Source organism: Buteo buteo, chromosome 5, assembly GCF_964188355.1.
Source record: "Buteo buteo chromosome 5, bButBut1.hap1.1, whole genome shotgun sequence".
Lineage (NCBI taxonomy): Eukaryota > Metazoa > Chordata > Aves > Accipitriformes > Accipitridae > Buteo > Buteo buteo.
The window spans coordinates 48,497,064-48,520,977 of NC_134175.1; the positions used below are offsets into that span (position 1 = coordinate 48,497,064).

At 34.4% G+C, this 23,914-nt stretch overlaps 1 protein-coding gene across 1 annotated transcript in view; it reads right to left on the reverse strand.

Annotated features, from left to right (window-relative positions):
* LRP1B (LDL receptor related protein 1B) overlaps positions 1–23,914 on the reverse strand; it is a 576,780-nt gene that overhangs the window by 174,386 nt on the left and 378,480 nt on the right. The window contains exons 34-41 of the mRNA XM_075027025.1: positions 21,854–21,979; positions 19,833–19,964; positions 12,471–12,605; positions 11,921–12,050; positions 6,581–6,707; positions 6,279–6,430; positions 5,863–5,987; positions 2,388–2,759 (exon numbers count right to left, since the gene is read on the reverse strand). Coding sequence (XP_074883126.1) covers positions 2,388–2,759; positions 5,863–5,987; positions 6,279–6,430; positions 6,581–6,707; positions 11,921–12,050; positions 12,471–12,605; positions 19,833–19,964; positions 21,854–21,979 — 1,299 coding nt within the window. The remainder of the gene's footprint in view (positions 1–2,387; positions 2,760–5,862; positions 5,988–6,278; positions 6,431–6,580; positions 6,708–11,920; positions 12,051–12,470; positions 12,606–19,832; positions 19,965–21,853; positions 21,980–23,914) is intronic.

Here is a 23,914-nt window from a genome sequence, read left to right on the forward strand (position 1 = left end):
AGGTATCACTGTCGGTCAAATACTTCCACTATATCAAGCAGCCTGGTGAACTCTCTCTTGTTTACAGTGAAAGTCATGTGCAGACTGTGCAAAGGAAGGATATGTAGTACAAAAATACCAGTTTAAAATGAATGACTCAACATAAAGAAAAGGGGTTTAAAACACATGAAAGAGAACAATAAACCAACATATACAGAGATGTGATAGCCCTTCTCATTTACAATGAAAAAAAAACCCTGAACCATTACTAGAAAACAAACGCCATAGTTAACAAATACATACCAAGCATATACAGTAAATTTTTTGCAAGTACACAAAATTTCATCTGAAATTCAATTATTCAGAGTGCTGACTCTGCTAATGAAAAATTAAATCAGGCCTATTAAGATTACAAGTAGAAACACTTCCTAACAATTTCTTAAAACTGTAATTCTCAGCTATGCTTTATGGAATGTCTTTAGCTCTTGCACAATAACCTATTATAAAGTAATGAGGAATACTTCATTGTTCTTTTAAAAAAACAATTTGTATCTGTATCGGTGCTTCACCAGTATTTCTTTCTCCTCTTTGTCTGTTTTAAATGTAAAAATTTCCGGTAGCTTTTCACGTAATACTTTCAATCGGTTCCTATAATACCAGAGTTAAAATAGTGCTTGTATGTTACCACTGCACATCTCTGTGAGCTGTTTGTGTCTCTTGTACGGCTAACCGTACAACTCTGAATCCCTAAGTTTTAATGCCTTCCTGGGAGTAATGAGAACATCCTGACAACATTGCTTAGTTTCTCTTTACCATATCTTAATACAGATATCATTAATTCCTCTAAAATATGCACACATAAAAACTCAAAGTAAAAAAATAAAAAAAGCCTTGTATCATACATGAAAAATGCTTTTCCATTCATCAGTGTCAACAGTTTTCATGACCAGGAATACCTTCCCAGAACCACAGTGCAGAGGTACATAATGATACAATTATCCAGTGCCAGTTGTAGGATAATATTTTGTCAGTTTGCAGCTGTTTAACTTTTTTCTTTTAAAAAAATGTTTCCATTAACATGCAACAGCAAAGGGTGATACGTTCCACATCAAACGTACTTCCATTTTTCCTAATCACTTTCTTTGGCCTTGTTGTTAAACTGTTTGACCCAAACAAATAGCTAAATGTAGCAATGCCATCGGCAACATAACATATGACATCATAAATTCAGATGAGAATTATCAACAGCATAAGGAGCAAAACTATGCAACACTTCAGACATTTTGGAAAACAGTAACTGAAATGAACTGCAGCCTCCAAAAAACCCAGACAACACTCAGAAATTACAAGGAAGAGAAGAAACACAGTAAATGCATGCATCTGATAACTGACTACAGATGAATGAGGTTTATTGCATATTTTAGAACAATTAAATTGGAAGAGAAATAAAAGACAGCAGAAGTTTTTAGAACTTAGATTTTTTAGCACAGATTGTTTTGATGTTTAGCATTAAGGATACACATCTTAAACATTCACATTCAGATTTTCCTTGAATTCTAGTTTTACCATGGTAAACCATGATAAGTTTTTACATACACCTTGTATTAAAGTTACGTTAGCCTTTGTTGGTAAGGATTTCAGTGCCGGATCCTCAGAAGATTTTACTGAGGCCTCAGCTGCAAAATACGTTTTGTCTTGTCCTGAAGAATTTGGTGATGATATTGGTGGCAATTCCTTCATAGCAGTGCCAAGCTTTAAGTATTCAAAGGCTAAAAAAATGTCAAGTTTCATACAATTCCTCCTACTAGTATGGTGAATGAAGGCATAGTAAAAATGCAAAGCTACTGAGTAAGCCTCTACTAAAAATGAACAATTTTGTAGGTTCGAATTTGCCACCGATTATCACTGATCACAAGTCACTTTTCTTGGGCTCACTACAAGAAGGGTGAGCTAACTGAACACACTGACCAAGGTCCTAATATTTTATACTGAGGAATGGTCATACAGTACTTCACCCCCACTAACTAGAAAAATAAACAACCAATAGGTTCATGGGGTAAGGGAACTTCTTTCATCTCCAAGCATTGCACAATGAGGTTTTGTTTCAACAGTAAAGCTCCTTAAAACAACAGTAATGCAAATTAGAGCACTGTCATTATCACTTCTGTTTCTAGTAATATGCTTCACGCATCGTAAGACTGTTATAAATTATTTTGAAGTTGTAAATTTAAAGATGATGTTTAAATGTATCTCATAGGGGTAAAATACAATTCTTGTGTTATATACTTAAGCATGCTAAAACTTTATTGATATTTTTTATTCGATAAAGTCAAATGCTTATCAGCTTATCACTTAATAAAGTTTATTGAAATAAAGTACGTATCTTAGGAAATAGGTTTTTTACTTACTTTCAATTAGCACTTTTCTGCCAGCCCAGTTGTCTTTAATAACTTGTATATTTCCAAAGTGTGCATCACTGAAGAATATGCGATTTGTACCTCTTCCTTTCAGACTGTAGTCAAAAGCAAGAGCTATCACATTTTTGAAGTACTCTGGATTTTCATATGGCCGTACTGGTGAGTTTAAGTTGGTTTCATCTGAAAGGTGTATACTTTTTAATATTGTCCTTCCCGAGTACAACAGGTAACCTTCATGTCTCAGGCAAGTAATTCCATCTTCTGCAAGATAGCCATGTGCACAAGCACATGTTCTCCGTGCATTTCCCCGATAAAGGCAAAGCTGATGACATCCACCATTATTCTTGGCACAAACATTAGTACCTGTAAAAAAAAAAAAAAAATAAAATCTATCTTTTACAATATTACACTTAGCTAACTTAAATCAAAATGTAATTTTATGTATTCTAAGCATTCTTCTCTCAAAACTGTTTCTACAATAGTCTCAAGTAAAACAAACGCCAAAATAGTAAAGAATGTAACTTTAACCACAACCTAAAGACAATTTTAAAAAACACAAATCATGTGCAGATATAATTAAGGTCCTTTCCAATTCATAAGAGTATATATTTTATTAACAGAAAATGATAAAATGGGTTATTCCTCCATAATCAGCTGAAGACTTAGAGACTGTTTCAAGTGCTTTGAAAGATTTTTTTTTAAAACACCTGTTACTGGCAAAAAGTCAAATTTAGATACCATCAGAATACAGTACTGTTTTTAGACAATTTCTATCAAAATGAAAACATACATATTGACAGGTACAAAACTGCGTCAAACCAGTTCCTTGTTTTTAATAAAGACGTTTCCTAACATTTTGTTCTAATTTCCTTTAAAACCTGACTTTAAAAACTTACTCCCTGACAAATGCCTACCATTAAGAAATCATTGTCAAATTAGTAACTTCAATGACTTAAACTACACTTGTTGCAAGCAATATTTAAAATTACAGTAATTGTCAATAATTAGGAGCTATTTTCCTTTGTCTTTTTTGGACTGTGTATGAATTACTATTATAGTTAGTTTAGATAATTTAGTTTCTGTTTCTGACAGCACATTCCATATAACAACTCAGCTCTTTCGATATAGTCAATTTTCCCTTTTCTGAAAGTTTTCCACATAGTAAAGGAGAAGAAAACATTTTAAATAGACTGTTTTCAGGTAGAAAACCATAATAATTCTCAGGGACTATGTGGTGTCTGAAAGTACTGTTCATTGTATTTTCTAACTGCTATGTTTCAAGCTGAAGATACTTTTAAGAAAAAATAATGGTGGATGAGAGCTAATTTGCTCTTAAAATTAGAAACATTGAATTTTGTGTTCCTAGGCAAAATTAGATGAGATATATTCCTCTATAGTTACATAAAAACATTTGGAAATTTAATTGCATACATTTTTACATTTGGTTTGTTTTAAAGGTTCTTTTAAAGTTTTATTAGGCTAGAAAAGTTAATATCTGTTTGGAAGGATGAGAGGTTGAGAAGAGAAAGGAAAATACATAAAAAATATCCTCAAGCTTCTAAAATCTCTCTTCAAAAACTTCAATGCTTCCACAGTTCACCAGCTCTAAATATCTTTAAAAATGGCCAATTCTGAAACCAGTGTAGTTAGGGCATGTCCTTGCAGCCATGTAAAATAGCACTGAAGGACAGGAAGCAGCTTGCAAATAGCACTGCAGGACTGGCTCATCAGAAAGGGTAAAACAGGTGTTTGAAAAAAAAGCATGAATCACAATCAGCACAGGTTGTTGGTTTTTTTGTTTGGGGTTCTTTTTTGTTTGTTTGGGGTTTTTTTGTTTCTTTGTTTTAATAATAGAATGTCAGGAAGCTAGCTAATTACGTTTCTTAAACAGTGTTAACTACTTCTAGTTCAATGAACTTAAAAAATATATATAATAGTGTGATATAAAAAAACATTCCAAAAAAATTTTTCACCTGTTTTTTCCCTTTTGTCCTTCTGGCTCACTGACATCCCCTCCCAAAGACATTAACCATTTGTACCCTAGTAAAATTTGAAAAACGTATTAAACAATCATTCAGTTATGTTTTTCAAACTAACATCAGAAGATTTTTAGCCTCAGTAACCGTTTCTCCTATTCCTAATGCGATCAAGTTTTTAAAGCTATCAATAAAAATCATTACATGTAAAGAAGCACTGTTTTATCCCATTGTTCTATTTTTCTAATTCTATAATATAAAGCCCTTCCAAGCAAGCAGACATTAACTATTTCTAGCCTAGTTAAAAGAAACGATAAATTTTTGTGTGGATTTTATTTGTACCAACAAAATATGATGCCCACAGTACTCTGAAATTACATGCAGAAATTCTTAGTAAAATTGATAAGCATATGTTTGCAAAGTAATTGTTTTCCACAACTATTTAAAATTCCCTTGAAAAACAAAACAAGAAAAAGAAACACAGTTTTTCTTATTGATTGTTAGATATGTTTTCTTTCAAAATGCATATTTATTTTACATGTCATATTTAAAGCAGTTATTTAGGAAAGATGTATATAAAAGAAACAGGATCTTCGGGTCTGTAATGCTGTGATTAAAGCAACTTTTGAGCACTACCAACACCAGAGATACATTTGTACTAAATTCTATTGTACTACAGTAACATTTTTTTCCTCTCTTTTTTGACTATATTTATAGAAAATTTTGTCTGGATGGCCTGGTAGCAGTTTGTTCTGAGGAAATCATAATAATTTTTGGTAGACTTCTAACCACCTTTGTTCACTGAAACAAGTTTTTCAAGGTCTCTTCAAAACCAGAATTTTAGGAGGAAAAAGACAGCTAAAAGCAAGATCATTCTCAGTCAGGTAGTAGAGAGTAAAATTTAACCATTGGTACCATAAATCACAGAGAGTATATGATAACTTTTGTCTCCTGAATATGCTAAACAAATAGAATATAAAGGAAATCTGATTATTTACAAGGTCTCTTCCCCCACAAAAAACTAGAACTCAAACCCAAGTAATTTCAGGAAATAAATATTTGAGATACAGAGGCTGGGAATTTCTAGCTGTGAAAGAAAAATTCTGGTTTGCTTTCCAATAGAAATCTGAGACTGCCTGAGATTACTGCTATTTAAAGCACAGTTCAAGGTCCCTCTCATTCCTAAGACTGTTTTTTGCTTTTTTTTTTTTTTTAAAAAAAAAAAGAAACGAAACACAAACCACCCACCAAACCTGGAATGATAGGAAGTGTTTTGGTTTTAGATTTTTACGTTAAAACACTCAGAAGAATTCTAGTAGAATTTGTACTGTATGTTTTCTTTAGGACATTAATTTTAGCTTAAAAAAAATACTTCAAGAGTAAAAGGTGGAGATAAAATCAGTGATTACTTAACTTTTGGTATGCGCTAATATACATAAAATTAGCAGGTGATATTAAAACAATTAATAGCATCCTTAAGAACAGCCAACCTTTCTCTCGTGCTCTATTAAAGACTTTCACTTCCTTCAGGTTTATTCCAAGGCCAGTCCTCATGGTCACAGCATCCGTGGCCTCATTCTTGTGGCCTCTTCTAATAGAGCCATTTGCATGTGCTCTGCCAAAAAAGTTGAAGATGTCTCATCAACAATCCTCAACTAATTCACACCAAAGAAATGACTGAAGGGCAGTGGAGAGTTCACCTAACATAAGGTGAAGAAACCTATTCTCATCTATGACACTGATATGCTTTAGCTTTCAGCATCAGAAATGCCCTTTCTTTGGAAACTGCATAGGTTTCTGCAATCCATTCTGTGACCTTGCTAAGGAATGGCTAATCCTACAAAGGTGAAGCACCTGGCACTGAAATAACATTTTGAGACTCAAATACTTACGAAAAATAAATTACCTGTCAGACCAGTAGATGTAAGCTCCAAACACCGCGACTGAAAACATATCCACATTGCTCCCTGACAGCACAATCTCCCGATTCCCTCCACTCTCAAGGTCAATTCTTTCTATCTTGTCGGTACGAGCATCACACCAATATAATTTATTTTCCTAAAGATTAATTTTAAAGGAAACATCAACAGTCTTGTCCAAGTATTTAATTAAGAGTTATTAAGAGTACATCAAAGTGGAAGACCAGCTGGCTTTAATGAAACATAATACTGTACATTTTAACATATACTGTAAGACAAAGGAACAAACCTCATAGTCGATGGAAATCCCATTAGGCCACGCAATCCCCAGGCTCACAAGCACAACCTTCTCAGACCCATCTAAGTGTGCTTTGCCTATGCAAGGAGTCTGTCCCCACTCTGTCCAAAATAAATACCTAAAATGTTGTAGAAATTACCAATTAAAATTTAGCATCAAAATAAGAGTTGAAAATATGTAATGCTGTACTTCATTTGCAAACAAAATGCACCATTATCATTAAATATGTATTTAAAAAACGTGATAAGGCTCATGTCTCTAAATAATCTTAAGAGATTAAATGTCTCATAATATTTGTTTCATAGAACACTATGTTGGAAGATTTTTTGCAAATTATATATATGAAGTAATTCTTAAAACTGTATGCGATCAGTCAATATGCAATTCTATTCCTTGAAGAATTCATCTTTGTGCTTGGAAAAATAAAAGCAAATTAGAAAAAAAATTACTGGAACAGAAGCTCTCGCATCTAATTACTAACAAATGTGATAATAGAAGAGATGTATGTCTACCTTAAAAATGTTTTAAATATGAAGCACTGAGTAGCACTGTGGGAAATGGTAGAGCAAACGGATTTTATTTGGGAAGAAAATAATTTTCCTCTTCTCCCTAATGCTCATGGGAAGAATCTGCATCTTACTTATCTAATTTTGTATTACTGTATACTTACTGGCACAGTACCATCACTATTTCAGGATAAGGTACTAGGTCAAACTTCTGCCATGACCTCCTACTCCTCGGCCTGTTGCTTTAGGTATAGCAAAATGAGGCCAGTTAATCTACATGGAGCACTTCCCTTACTAAACAGTAACCTATGGAATAGCTTTAACTAAATGTCTATGTGTCTACAAATATACGTATGTACATACACATATTTGTGTTAAAATGTATTATAAACACACACACAAATATATATATATATATATTCTGAGCAAGAAACCTCTTTCTAAGATAATATAATTGAGGTCTAGCATATTACTAATTGCCTGAGGAGAAGCATTTTCATAGCAAGTATTCATAAGAACACACTAAAACATTATTTAGTAATACGCTGGACACAAAGTTAATAGAACATACAAAACCATTCTCCATTGTTTTTCTCTTTGTGGAATGTATCTATTAGTCTCTTTTTAAAGATTACAAAAGTCTTTTGTGCATTACTAACCAGTTCTACCCCTGAGTTGGCAGGGACCTTAAAGATCATCTGGTTCCAACCCCCTGCCATGGGCAGGGACACTTTCCACTAGACCAGGTTGCTCAAAGCCCCATCCAACCTGGCCTGGAACACTGCCAGGGATGGGGCAGCCACAACTTCTCTGGGAAACCTGTGCCAGTGCCTCACTACGCTCATTTGATTGGATGACTGCAGATACATGAAATAAGGAGGGATAAAAATGGGACAGGGGAGAACAAATATGGATCCTATAATCAGCTCATCAAATTTAACTTCCGAAACAGTGTCCACCTTACTTTGGCTCTAATTGTAGGGCTTTCTGGCTATAATATAAACAAATCTGTTCTCTTATTTCTTGACATAGCAAACCGTAATATGAATACTAACTATAAAACTTATACTACATTAGGAAATTAAATGCTACATTAGCTAAATTTAAAAGATGGTTTAGAAATGTTAGAATAGACAGTATTAACCAGCTGGATATCAAAAATCACTGCTTAAGTTTAACACAACTTAACCAGATTACTAACAGCACCTCTAAAGAGAACTGAACTTGCTTTCAGGCATGTAGTCAGAGGTACTTTCTTAAGACAGGACATCAACTAAATGTTGACTACAGAAGGGCAGGCATTCAATATACGTGAATTAAACATTCTGTGCTCTTTCCTTAGACAAGTTACTCTGAGGGAAAAAAACCAAAACCAAAACCATAATTAGCAGGTTAAATGAATCCAGAATCCTCCAAAGAAAATCTGGAAAAGCTGCCAAAAACATAAGGCAAGTAACTTAACACTCTCTTAGAGCATTAATGATTACAAATATAATGATACATAAACTTACATGAACTATTAACTAGTACAGAAAAACTTGATCTTCCCATATCTTCTCAAAAGGTCTGGGAAGTACCATCTAAAATACTCGTCTCCTGGACCTTTGCAGGCAGCAATATGCTACCAACACATTTGGTGTGTATACTGCAATGCTAGAACAACTACGACTCAACTTATTTTGGAACTATCCCAAATGTAATTTACATAGCTGACAGAAATGCAAGTGGTGGAAATTTGATGCTGGCCTAGAATCTTCAAAAATATTTTGGAAAAAAATTTAAATCAGAGTTTAAACTCCTCCCCCCCCCCCCCCCCCCCAAACCCTAAACACAAATGAAACTCCCAAAATGTTTTCAAAGGAGGTATCTTCAAAGTCTAAGAATTATTTCAGTATGAGCTTAACTCTGTATTTCAATCACAATTCTGAGGTTGATCAGAAAGCTATTATTTAATTGGGAAAAAAATCCCATCAGCCAAGCGTATGTTATATGAATAAGAATACCTGATGAGGGACAAAGACACTCCTTTGTAGGACCACACATTCTTAATTTTTTCCTTAGTAACAATAAATAATGTTACCAACCAGCTGAATGCTGACTGCTTTATGTCCTGGTATAACTGCCAGATTCAACAAGATCTAATAACTGCTATTTTCCTCTCTATTCTTATAGCTGTCAACTCAAGCTTCAAGAGAAATGAAGAATGTGAAGTCAGGGTAAGGGGAGGGAAGAATACCTTTGAATGTTTTGCCTCATAAAGGGAAAAGAGATATGACAATAACATAGAAGGTAAAAAGGCCTTAATCTTCTGGCAGAAAGGTATATCTGTAATTCACTAGCAAAACATTGCTATCCTTCTCTTGAAGAAACTTCGATTGGAGACATCTCAAGATATCTTTCTGTGGCACGGTATTAAAAAAGGGAGATGAAGCTTATCTACCTTCAGAGAAGATACATCGCTCTACCAGACATGTAAAACAATTAACTTATCCGTGGTCCTCCCATCCTTCTATGTTTTCTTAAGTATTCTAAACACATTGAAAAACTAACTATAAAACTCAGCAAGATCAAAACATCTAAGGAATGTTTCACAACTGAATTAATTTCTGCATTTAACATTTCTCTCCTTTACTGTTTTTTGTTTCAAGTGCAATAATTTATACTCCTCCAAATTACATTTTAGCCATATTTTATTAATATCTGCTTTTTGGTGGCATTACACTATTCTATTTTAAGACCTAAGAAGATGGTTCAGTGGCATCTCTAAATATCCATTACCTTAAAAGAAAGTAGTGTTTCTTTCCAAAGAATCTTGTTAATGTTGTTGGCTATCAATTCATCTGCTTATGTGTATGGTAAAATAAAACCATGAACTGTTGAGCCAGAAAGCATCATGTGAAAATATTGTCATTAAAATAAAAAAAATCCACACTTAAGTAAAAATGCAACTTTGCTATCAATAGCAGTATTAGATATTATTCTGTCAAGGTTTCTGCATTTACTCTTCCCTATAGCAATTGTTAAATGCTGGATCTCAGCTACAATCCATCTTTCCTCTTCAAATGCTGCAGAAGAACTGATTATAGTTTTTACAATTTCTATATGAAAATAATGCATTTTTTTAATGTAATTCATATTATTTTAATATCTAAGTATTCTGCAGAGAAACTGCACCTGCTGCACTTAGTCCTCATAGACTTCATGGGGGCTTTTCTTTTCCTTTGATGTAAGGGGTGGAAAACTAACTGTATATATGTACAGCAAATACATTATATAGATGTTGAAGAAAATTATACTGTAAATTAATTCTTGTTTTGAAGAAGTTTGGTCTACCCTTCTGGTTAGAAGAATTTTATCAGGCTCCTGTGTACTTACCTTCAAAAGTTTTTTGTTTTTTTTTTAAAATTTTGTTTCTAACAGAAAAGCACAGATATTCTGGTACATTAAAGACAAAAATATACTAATTAATTCAGCCAGATCCTGACTAGGATCTGAACAACATGCTACTCTGAAGAACAGCATTAATCCTAAACTGTTAGCAGATACTGTCAAGCAACCAGTGGTGCTATATGAACAGAGCTGTAATGATTTGTGGCAAAAGCTATTACATTATGCAGAAAATAAAACCAGTTATTGCTTTCACCTTCATTCTTAAATACATTAAGTTGCAATGCTTTAGTCTGTAAAATACACAGATTGCTACGTCTAAATTCTCATAGAAGAAACCATGCCAAAGATCCAAATGGCATTTTGCATCACTGGTATCAATTTGGCCTCAGTGAGAAGTCAGACTTCTTCATTACTATGGCTGCAAACTCCTCTGAGTACAGAGACTGCTTTCCTGAAAATAGTGAGATAGTGATTTGATTGAATCTGGGGAAAATGAGCTACAGTGTCATCTCTGGCTTTGGGGGAAGGTAGTTGCTCAAATAATTCTTTAAGATTTTGATACACACCGTTTAGCGCTTCCGTTTTAGCAGGGTAAGCGTGGCAGTTAAATCCATTGAGTCTTGCTTATATGCCTTTTCCTCAGAAAGTACATTTCATATTCCCATAAAAAAAAAAAAAAGGGGGGAATTCTTTGCAGAATTTACTGCTTCTGTTTTAGTTGTAGCTCTGCTACCAATAGTTTTGCAGCTGGAAGGGGACAGAACATCTTCTGTTTCTGTTAATGTTGCCATGTAGTCCCTACTCTAAACAAACAGTTGGATGAATACAGATGACATTTTTGACAACTCTTACTCTCTTACCCACACACTTCATCTCACTTTACTTTCAGCTACCCTGAGCAATCTCCCTGGTTGTAGCAGTGGGCTATTACATGATACTAGAATTTATAATTACCACGGATTACATTGTTCTATGATTTCATTTGTGACATCGAGGTCTAGTGGAAGATGTCCCTGCCCATGACAGGGGGGTTGGAAGTAGATGATCTTTAAGGTCCCTTCCAACCATTCTATGACTCTATGATTAGCTAATGGGACTTCCTTGGATTTGCTGGAAACTTAAGAACAGATTTAAGCATGCTTCCAAGCAAGGTCTAAACTTCAGTTGAAATAACTGTCTTAGAAAATGAAAACTATTTTGCAAAGAAAGTACAGCATGTCACACATACAGAGACCAATGAAAAAGCTCAGAGCATGATAAGAATAACATGTCCTTCCACCTGTGCTTAGTTACAGTACAGTAGTTTCCAATACAAACCTTTCTCGTTTCATTAAATGCTTATCTATTAGGATGAAGGCCTCAGTTTAGTTATCTCAGAGCTTCAGTGCTAGCATGCAAACTTTAAAAGAAATGCAAGTAGCCATGGTCATGTTACCCTTTTTCTGGGTGTACCGCAATAGATCTTGGCTGGTCCAAACCCTGGGATATAATTACATATCGGAATGAGCCGTTGAGCCTGGCAACTTCAATTAAGTTGAAGCCATGATCCGTCCAATAAATGTTACCTAGGAAAAATACCTTGAAGTTACTGGAAAAAGAAAAGACTACTTGAAAAGTATTTGAATGTTAAAGTGTGTAAGTTAGGACCAGAAACTAACTGCTGTATTTTAACTTGTATGTATCTTATGTTTGTAATTTGTAGTCCTATTCAGCCTTCTGTTTTAAAGTGCAAACTTGTATTCAAGGTTGTCACAGTTGAGACTGTCCATCTAGAGAAATAGTGTCCAAGATATTTAAATAACTTCTCTGTCTTTAGTAAAATTGCAAAAACCAGTGGCGGTATCTTCAAAGAAAAATCTTTAAACATTTGGAATATTGTTTAGAAATCAGAGCTGAAAGCAAACCAGGTTATTTAGTCTTGAGCTGAAGATGCAAGAGCATACTGTCAGAAATCATGACAATTCCTGAAGCAGGCTAAGACCTACCTGCTATCCAGTCCACGGCAATGCCTTCAACTCTTCCCAAACCGTTTGTAACAATGTCTTCTTTCCATGTTTGGTCTCGTTTAGATCTGCTAATTTTATTGAAACCCATGTCTGTCCAATAGATTGTATCATTTCCTATAAAATACATGGCAATGATTCTTAGATTAATTCAGTTGCTTCAGTCCAAGTATCTACATGAGTAACTGTAAAACCTGCCAATTATAACATATTAATATGTCTCAGAGTAAACAGAAGAATGGTATCAAAACTATCATCTTTAATTCCTCATTCTTTTTCAATTTTTAAAACTTTATTTAAAATAATTAAATCAGAATTCTAGGTTTTCTACTGGTTATTTAGTACTGCACATATAACACAATAGGGCCATGACAACAGATGGAAGCTACTACCCCTGCTAAAATCACGATAAGTATGTTGTTTGGGTTTTTTTTTTCCTAATGGGATAAATGCTTGAAAACTCTATTATTTTGTTTATTAATCCCTATTCCAAAATATTTAGGAGTCTGAAAAACTACACTGTAAACCAGCCTACAGAGACTTTTCCTTCAGCAATCATACAGGTTGAATTTTGGCAGTGTAAAAAAATTTAACTAGAAAAAAAAAAGTGTGACATCTGAGAGTGATATACTGATAAAAGAATAAAAAATTGACTCTATCCACAATTCATCTTTTATTTTAAATGTCCTGACAAGCTTTCACTAAGAGTCTTTTTTGGTGTTTCAAGGCATTTCAGCTGTGTTCCCTGCCATTCTGCTGCAGTTGGCTGCTGCAGTTGGCTGCTGCAGTTGGTGGAAGAGAAGGACCACTAAGTAGTCTTTGAGTACAACCTATTATCACTGACCTTTTAAACTCATCAGGCAGGCCAAGAACTTGGGAGTGGCCAAAGCACAGACATGCACTCCCCTCTGTTGCCACAAAGTACCCTTGATAAAGAGATGGGGCAAACAAAGCGGTGATGTCTCTCAAGCAGAATCCTCTGTATTTCCATGGACAGAGCTCTGAGTTAACAACCCAGCTATGCTACAACGCACATTCTGGTCTCAAAGTCGTCAGCTGGGGACCTCTTGACTGAGCTATTTTGTCTGGGAAAGACATTGCTCAGAGATAAGTAATATTTGTTCCTTTATTTTTTCATACTTTATATATCTGCTTTTGATTCCATAAGAGAAAGAGAGAGAGAGAGAATGTGTGTATATTTATCTATTTCTCTCTATAAATATAGAAATAATACTTACATATAAAAATATTTCTATATCTACATATTTATGCACATATATACACGTATAGACACACATATACATACATATATATACGTGCGCGTGTGTGTCTGTGTAAATATATATATAAAAAAGAAAAGAGAAAAACAAAACTTACACAGATAACAGTCAATTCCAAGACCAAATCAGTTTGGTATGCTCAAGAACCCTAGCCACACTACCAATAAAACAAATGACAAATTCTGACTGCAAGTATCCCAAACATATAATTTGATTATCACATACAGGAGGCATGTATTTTGCTACTTATTTCAAATGAGTACAAAAATTACACACAGATCTTAATACTAGCTGCACATACATTCAACAATAAGATACTGATCTATGACTGTATGCAAGTGTATGCCAAACACCCTTCAGTGGAATATGAGATATACAGAATTACTACAGAGTCTTATCTGAAAGTACATAGTTAATAAAAAAAAAAATTCTACCTATTATGTTTACCAACTGGATAAGACATTCTAGAAGTGAATTTTATGTATTTCATATTACAGTTCAATTCATCTCCATAAAAATAAACCACTTTGTATTCATACTATGACTATTTAAGTGAGCCACATGAGCAAGAAGCCACATAACAGCTTAGAAACTGTTATAAGAACACAGAGATCTCTGTGGTTTCACTTCCATGACTAAATCGTAATGTATACAGCACAACTGACTTCCTAGTGCTGTTTTCCTAAAATAGTGTTTTTCAGTAATCCAAAAATTCAAACAACTGAGTTACCTGGATTTGCTTCTAGATAATCACGTGTTAAAGAGATAAAAAAAATTTAAAAAATCATATTTCTCTTTAAAATATATCATTACACACAACAACCATTAAAAGTCTATCTAAATTACTTTATATATATTATTATATAGTAATATAAATTATATAACTTACTTTCGGTAAAATGCAGTATGTTATGACACAGCTTTGTTTTGTTAATGATCAACATTGTTCCTTAATACACAATATACCTGACCTGAATATAAACAGGTAGAAAGCAACTAATGGCTGTGCACATACAAAAAAGGATGGTGAGAAGATACAAAATCACGGAGATGTGCAGATGTAACTTCAGAGATATAAAAATACTTCCCAATAATAAAGGAAAACACATTTTCAAGATAAATATTACAAGGAATACTATTCTAATATCAGTCAAATTTGTTTTTTATTTAATTGGTAGTGTTCCTGTAAAATGACCAGAATTTTTAAGCAGAATGTATCTGTTCTACAAAAAAAATTACGTAAGTAGTTTTGGGACTGCAACTAATCGGGGAAACTCAAGTAATATCTGCTGTGTTGGAGGAAGTTCACAAAGCACATGCGGTTCACTGCTTCTAGAAAGTATCCTTAAAAGTAAATGCTAACAGCTTGACTATGTAAAGATAATAATTACCAAGCCATACATGGATATTAAACCTCAGCTAACACATGATTTCCTTAAAATTCTCATATTCTTTTACAGTCCTACGCCTCACTTGCCTACATGTTGTATCCTGAATTACATATTCATTAAACATAGCTGTAAAATGCATTGACTATGACATTTTCATATAATTGTTCAAAGATGGTCCAAGTAAAAAGAAGAACACAACCAACTAAGAACAACCCACAAAACTTTCTTTTTTTTTTTTGAAGTACTGATAAAGATTATTTATTCACAGCAATGCAAAATTTTCCAGTCACTATCTTTCACACATTACATTGCAGAGTATTTTTTTTATTTTTCAGGTACTTCATGACAGCTTAAGAAAAGAAAAAAACTACACTCTTTTGCTGTACAGTGTGAAAATTTCCAAGGAATTTATTGTCACCAAAGTAATAAAGATCCATGTGGGTTTCAAATACACATGATACTACAGCATTTGCTGAGTTTCAATTTGCACTTGGATACAGATGGTATGATCCAAATGACAAACCCTTCTCATTTTACGGAGACCGCAATTTTTATGGGTTCTTTCCTGTTAATAAACAAAGTTTGCTGTATCTCAATAAATCACGGAGTAACATTCTCAGTAGGACTCAACCACTGAAGACTCATACTGGGCAGAATAAGTTAATAGGAATTCAGATTAAGCAATTAGCCTTTATTTTGTTGTAGTCTGTTCACTTATAAAAGTGGATGATGTTTTCACAGATCTGTGTGTCAGGTAGCTGTCTCTGTCAGGTAGCACTATTAATATTATAATTGCACGAACCTGTTTTATTTTCCCAATTACTCTGAAAAATAACAGACGTGGAGACAAAAACTCTTCAGCATTTGGTTCCTGAAGTCAGTTGTGGCTTCAGACAGATGGAAAGAAGGCCTATACTCAATTTTAAGCCTTCAGTATCTATTAACCTATTCTATTGCTGGAATCTGAAGAGGATTACTACCTGGAAATGACAGTTGCCATAAAATGGGAAACAACTGTCTGCAACTTTACGCAGCTTCCACAAGCATTTTGCTAAGTGGTGAGCATTAGTAACCATGGCCTCACATTGACATCCACAGGCAGCTTATCAGCAAACACTGGAAATTAATTCCATTTAATGCATTAGTATTTTGTCAATAAAAGCCTGTAACTCAAAATTCAACATACAAAGTATTTGCCGAATATTACCCCTCTTGTCAGGCTTTGTCAGCTTAGTCTGTAAATGTTCAAAATGCTTATTTCAACAAAGAGAGTAGAATCTATTCTCCTCCCACCTATACACACCTGTATGCACACCACGGATACAAATGGCACAATGGAGGCACAATGATAGCATGAGTAAGAGTAGGACAGAAAACGGAGACAAATGTGTGGAAAAATACGTGACAGAACACCTCTGTGTTCCCAGACCTCACTAGCAAAACCCCCATTCAGCAAAATTCAGTGACGGACTGGGAAGACTCCGCTTTTCACAGAAGCAAAGTCTTGCAACTCCTAAGCTGTTTCTGAGATGAACTGCTGCAGAACTGAAAAAGGCTCAGCAATAACACTGCGGTTATTTCAAAATTATCAACAATTTCAACTATTAGTCCACATTTATGGTGGTTTGTTGGCACTAATGAAAACATTCATGTAACCACTCTATGTTGTTGTACTTTAAAAAGACAGAAATGCTACTATCCATTAAGTAGTTTGTGCCCTCTAAGTCAGTAGGAGTTAAGATAGTGTCTCCTGATGAACAGGATCACTTTCTTGAAGACATAGTTCTACCCATCAGTTTAAAGATCATCATTCTGCAAATAAACATGATGTTCTTGTTTCTTCAATACACAGAATGCTCTTGATGTCTAAAATACAATAGTGTTTCTCTGCCATGCAGGTTCTCCTCCAACCAGACCAAGCTTAAGTACAGAGAATTTCCTATCATGTGAAATAAGAATTTTAACAAATGCAAACCAAATAATAAGGTAAAAAGTATGGTGAGCTTCCTGGAACAATCTTGAGAGGAAAAAACAATGGGCATTTGCTTGACATACTGTGAAGAAGTCTTCAGCAGCAGGGAAGAATCTATGCCGTTATCTTTAACAATACAGAAATGAAAGGCTACCAGGATCACACTCAGTTTTATAAACCTATGTCTTAAATAACACTGGGAACCCCACTCCCTAACGACCTCTAAAAAAGTCCAAAGGTCAAAACCACTCTTGCAGTACTTTAATGAGAATTTAGAAGTATCAAGACAGAGAGAAAAAAGGTACATTTATCTTCTAGTTCTTTCATGTCTGCAAAAAATATTGCCGTAAGTCTTTCAACTATGATACGCTATACTACTAGCGTATGTTAATATATTTTAGCCACTTTACATTCCTAAACATTACTGAGAGTAGATCAGAATTTAGGAATGTTTCACGATTAAGAATGAAAGGCAAGCAACAGTCACTAAGTGAAAAAAACCAAGATGAAATCTGAAAGTACCTCCACTTGCTTTCTGAACCATATTTGATGAACAAAGGTTTCAGGAATGAATTCAGAAAATTCAAGGTAATGTATCAAAATGAGAAAAACAATTGCTTTTAAAGCTGCAATGCCATTGAAAGCTGTACTCTAACTTTTTACAACACAGTATCCCCTTGTGATTTCACTCCTACAGAAGATTTACATTCATGTTTAGCAATGCATTTGTCACTGTCAGTCATATTCATGTTCCCTGTGCTGTAACTGATCATCATGCAAGCTGGCAATTGAGTGGCAAACCTCACTCAATTTCATCCTTCCTCAAACATCATTTTTCCAAAAAGCTAAAAATCAGCACATGCATCTTTCAAAATGCTAATTTGATATCAACTAGTGAAGTCCAAACAAAGCTCTCTGAAATAGGAGCTAGTATATCCTATAAGTAGACTATGCTAAAAAAAAATCAAACCTAAAGAAAACACAAGATGCAACCCCCCCAAAAAAATCCTAGCATCAGTATATTAGAATTAAAAGGCCAAATTTCAGATTTTTGTATTACATATCATAATTTTGTAAGGCTTGCAAGACTGGAATTAAAAAATGGTATTTTTTAAGGTAACTATACTATGATAAAAAATATAAACCCTGGAAAACACAATTGCATTGCCTTAGTACTCTCTGTCATGAACATGCATAGCTACCACTTCATCTATTCCTGGAAAGATACAGGATGATAGAGAAGTCAGCTGTATCATTGTCTTTCCCATCTAAGATATGTGTATAAAGGCATTGGCTTCTAAGTGATTTTTGTGTCTCAGCAGACTGTGACTGAACTATACCTATGATATAACAAAAGCTCTGAATATTAGCTGTCACTGATTTGAAAGCAAAATATACAAGTATGAGGGCACTGTAAAATGTTGAGTGAACTTGGAATTTTGCTAGGCAGAGTAGACGTACAAGAGCATCAGTGAAGAAGACAGGCCAAAACCAGAGAAGACATTAATGAATTTAACTCCTAATCTCTTAACAAAAGATTACTGATATTTGTGTGATGAAGTAGTCAAACAGAACAAGCAGAAAAAGGTCTGGTTTTAATAGGAAGGCATATATTAACATATACTTAAGCAAAAACTTAGGATCTCTCAATGCTGAAGTCCCAGGGAGAATTTATTTCAAAATGAAAAACGAGTATGACAAAATAATTGCATATTTCAGGAACCCAATGTCCATATGTATATAACATAGGTAACTTAAAATTTTATTTCTAAACTGCTAGCTCATAAACTCAATGGGTAACAAAAACAGCCCATGAGAAAATCAGTTTAGAAGAAAGGCTGGTCAAAGAGCTAATGGGTTAAAAATATGGAGATACAAGATGTATTCAGGTCAGTACTTGATCACAGATTTCTTATTTTCTGTAAACCAACCAAAAATTCCTAATGTCTTTGAAGATATTCAGACACCTTATCATACCAATGGGAGTATCGTACCTGCTTTTCAGGACCTGATCCTTAATTTCTTTCCACCTTCTTTCACAGGCATGCAAAACATAAACCTCCTAATTTCATAGGAAATTTGTGAGGCTATCTAAACTAAAACCTGTTTGTTATTTATAACACTGCAGTGGAAAGTTATGCTGTGTACTTAAGATAGAAATGCCTGTTCTTCAGGCTGTTAGAGCACCCACTTCTAAAAGGAAGAAACAGATACAGAGTTGGCTTGTACGCTGCAATGAAGTGGCTGACCTTTACTGGACAGAAAGAAAACTATTCCACTCAGCTGTCAAAACCACCTGCTAGGTACAATACATAGGACTAAGAAAATTCAGTGGAAAAAAATGTCCTAACAGGAACAAGCTTTTTTCTATGAAAAAGGAACTAGTGAAACCTGCTTTCCTACAGATTTATGACCACTTTCTGTAAAACCACCAGTTTCCTACTCAAGATCTCAGTGATCTCTCCACTGAAAAACAGTGGATAGTGCTGCTAATGCAATCTACATACACATAATACATGCTTTTCTATTTACTGTAAATAATAAACAGCTAGAGGTTAACAATGTAACACACAATCAGCTTCCAATTCCTTTAAATACAGTTGTAATTACTTAGAAGGTTTGAAAACTCGTGGTTTATTTCATTTATAAGAAGAGTATCCAGTATTTACCATACATACAATAAACTATACATAATATTTACCTGCATGGAAGTCTATGCCCACAGCAAATGAAGTTCCAGAAACAGGCATTAAAGCATCCATTTTATCATTTGGATCAAGAGGAATTCCTCTAATTCCTTCATGAATAGAATACATAAGAAATGATTCAATACCTGGGGGAAAAATAAAATAGCCAATGAGAGCAAAGTGGAGACTTCTACAATTAACAAGACTTGAGGAATTAACAAGCACTAGACATAATTTTCCAACACTGCTCCATAGTTTCCCAGAATGGTAACTGCATCTCTTTGAAAAAACTTCCATGAATTACTATAGTGTATTTCTAATTCAATGATAAATGCAGTCTTACAAAGAGAAGGGAGTCACTGTCCATTTCAAGCATCACCTTATAATTAAGTAATTAGCAGTAATGAAAATTAAAACTTAAGAAGAAAATGTTTTTTAATTATGAGAAATTTAAGAATATTTTCAGTCCACATCTGCACTTTCTGTACACATTCAGCAAGAGACAATTTTAAAGAACTTGTGCAAAGTAGGACTCAAGACTGTAAATTGTCTTTCGAGGCATGGGATTGATCTTGCCTCTTTTATCCATGCACACTTCCTTTACAGACAACAGGGAGAAATACATAGTCTTAGTGAACAATGCAGCTGATGCATTTTAAATGCCTACTTTTGTGTTAGATTAATTACACTCCAGATGCACCTATTTCTATTAAGTAGGAAGAAATTCTACTGTGTAGAGGTCTTGTTATGTAGTCATTCCCAGTTTAGATGAATTACACCTAATTGCTGACAACCAAAATGAGAACAAATAATTTGTTGCCCTAATCTGTTCATACTCACTTCTAAGTTTAAGAAAAATTACACAGCATGATGATACTTAATGCATATTACTGAAGAATTTTAACTACTATACACAAAAAAGTTCCTTTTTCTTCACACCAATTCTTTGAAAATTTCTTTCTTTGTAAAGATCTAGCTAGTAGAAGACCCTAAGAATGTGAACTAAAAAGTTTCAGGTAGGGAATTAAAAAATTTTCTTCAAAGGAAGAAGAAATCTAGCTAGCAAATGAAAAGAGCAATGCTAAACAAGTATATATGTACAGAATAGCACTTGCCAGTTTTTCTCCATGAATTTTCAGGACAGAATAAAAATGTTTTTGACTCATGACTTTTTTAATTGAAGGAAAATTTAATCATAGAAAGCTGTTATGATCTAGAAAGCAGTATATCTAGACATAGAGGAGGAACAGATTTCGAATACACAGCATCTACCAGTTTTACCTTAACCCACATCTGAAAGTTATAAGTATCTGAAGTAATTGTAAAAGGAAAACCAACTATTTTAAAAAGAAATAAAAAATGTTAAGAACATGTTATTGTCACATATGAAAAGCACCAAAGAAGTAGAAAAGCCACATTTATGTAGCTTAATTCTCCTTCCATGTATACTCTACTGTTAACTAGATAAGGTAGCAATCCCTCATAGGAATAAATAATATTAAATTTATAAAACTATAAGGCACCTTTATCATAAAGGCATTTTGTATTATTCAGGCAAAAGTAAGACTTTGGTTGTAAGCTATGTTTTGCATTTTTTCCTGCTCAAATAAGACAAAAGAATAAAAAAAAAAAAATAAAAATACTACTTTGTAGTAAGGGCAATAGAATAGGATGAGATACCCAACTTTTCAGATACTGTAGCCTATAATTTAGTTTAAAGATAAGGTGTGTGACCTTGAAAAAATATGTCCTGCTATTAATGATGGCTCAGACTGTCTGCTTTTCTGCCTACATTAAAAAAAATAAAAAAAATTCTTCAGAGTTTCCACTAAAATCTGTGCAGAGCTAAATAAAGAAATTAAAAGCTAAATTTAAATTCTGTCCTAACCACAATACACATTTCTCTATTACGGCTTTAATCAAGGATATTAAGCATAGTTATTTAACTTAAAATTAATAAAGGAAGTTTGATTTCTCATTACAGCATTCCCATAAAACCGAAGTCAGTTAAAATAAATATTGAAATCCATTTTACCTTTGCACGCCATGCGGTTTTTTTGAAGGTTGTAGCCTATTGTACACACACAAGTCCTGGTGGTTTCTGATGTTGGTAAACAAAGCTGGGAGCATCCACCATTGTTTAACTGACAGGAATTGCTACCTATACCATGATGGGAGAAGAGACAAGAGGAAACAAAATTAGAACAGTGCAATCCTGACTAAAAATGAGTGTTGGTATCAATTTATTAGTATTACCAAAACCAAATTCTCTTCAGCTAACTTCTTTGAAAAATAGAGATATGCATAAAATATTTCAGGCTATGCTACTATTCACATACTCTTCCATGCTTTACTCTTACAGTATTTTATCTGCACACTTCGAATAACTCAGTTTTCTAAGAAGAATCTGCCTCTTTTAAAGTAAAAGCATATGATAAAACTGAAAATACTGCATTAAGTTTGGAGTAGCCATGATGAAATCTCACTGACATTAGTCTAGGTGTATCTTATTCTAGACTGTGAGCAAATCATTGATCATATTTGTATTCATTCATCAAACGTTATATTAACCTCATTATTGTCATGAACCAGCATTTGTTTAGTGTATTTAAGATACACTCCAATGTGATCTCACAGGTCCATGTCCCTACTTCTTAATTAAAACAATATTTACTTTTAAGTAATAATGAACACTTTTTAGTAAGATTTGTAATAAACATTATACACAATACAATAAACAGTACAATAAACACATCTTAGAAATTCAAAGCTTCATGAAGAAACATCTAAGTCTACTATGACATTCAAGAAATTAGCTGATTACAAGTTACCAAACCTATATGAATCAGAGTGCTACTTGTCACACTTATTTTTGCATTCCTGATTTTGAAGTAGAAAGCATTTCTTCATCTAAAATGACAGATGTTTTCTAACAATCCAACCATACAACTGGAAAAGACGGGCGAGGTTTCAAAGTCTCAGGTATCCTCAGACAAAGGAACAAATTATACAGTAAAAACAAAAATCTAGGATGCCAGATTTGTATACAGAGAAATCTGTAAGTGCCCTCACATCACACTTGCTCTCATGTCACTTTAACGAAATGCAAGATGCATACGAAATATGCAAAGATTCTTTAAAAAAAAGTGCAAGTGTAAAGCTGAATCCCATCTACAGTGTTTGATTTTTATATCCAAAACCCTGACATTGCTCTTCGTCAAAATGAAGATCAGCAAGGTGATACTTCACTATACAACTTAAGAGCTCTCATTATTCATTGAGTACTGCGTTCAGCTCTGAGGCCCGCAACAAAAGAAGTTCATGGACCTGTTGAAGCAGGTCCAGAGGAGGGCCACGGCGATGATCAGAGGGCTGGAGCACCTCTCCTATGAAGACAGGCTAAGAGACTTGGGGTTGTTCAGCCTGGAGAAGAGAAGGCTCCAGGGAGACCTTACAGCTGCCTTCCAGTACCTAAAGGGGGCCTACAGGAAAACTGGAGAAGGACTCTTTACAAGGGTGTGTAGTGACATGACAAGGGGTAATGGCTTTCAACTGAGAGAGTGCAGATTTAGATCAGATGTAAGGAAGAAGTTCTTCACTGTGAGGGCAGTGAGGCACTGGAACAGGTTGCCCAGAGAGGCTGTGGCTGCCCCATCCCTGGCAGTGTTCCAGGCCAGGTTGGATGGGGCTTTGAGCAACCTGGTCTAGTGGAAGGTGTCCCTGCCCATGGCAGGGGGGTTGGAACTAGATGACCCTTCCAACCCAAACCATTCTATGACAAGATTCTATTACAGTTGAAGTTCAGTAGTACAAAAACACAGAACTGTTCCTTTTCTTGACTTTTGTACAATGGAAGAGGCATATTAATGCCACAGACACCAGACACAGTTAACATTTGGGCACCCACGAGCTATGTGTACGTCTTGATGGTAGGGAGTTCAAGCATTTTAAAATGACAGAAACATTACTGAATGCCTAAATTTTTATTACTTACTCTTTCACAACACTTAAAAATAAGGGCCAGGCTGGCGAATCACCTTTGGCGTTTCCTACATCAGGTAAAATGGCAAGTGTTCCCAGAAGTGCTCAATATGTA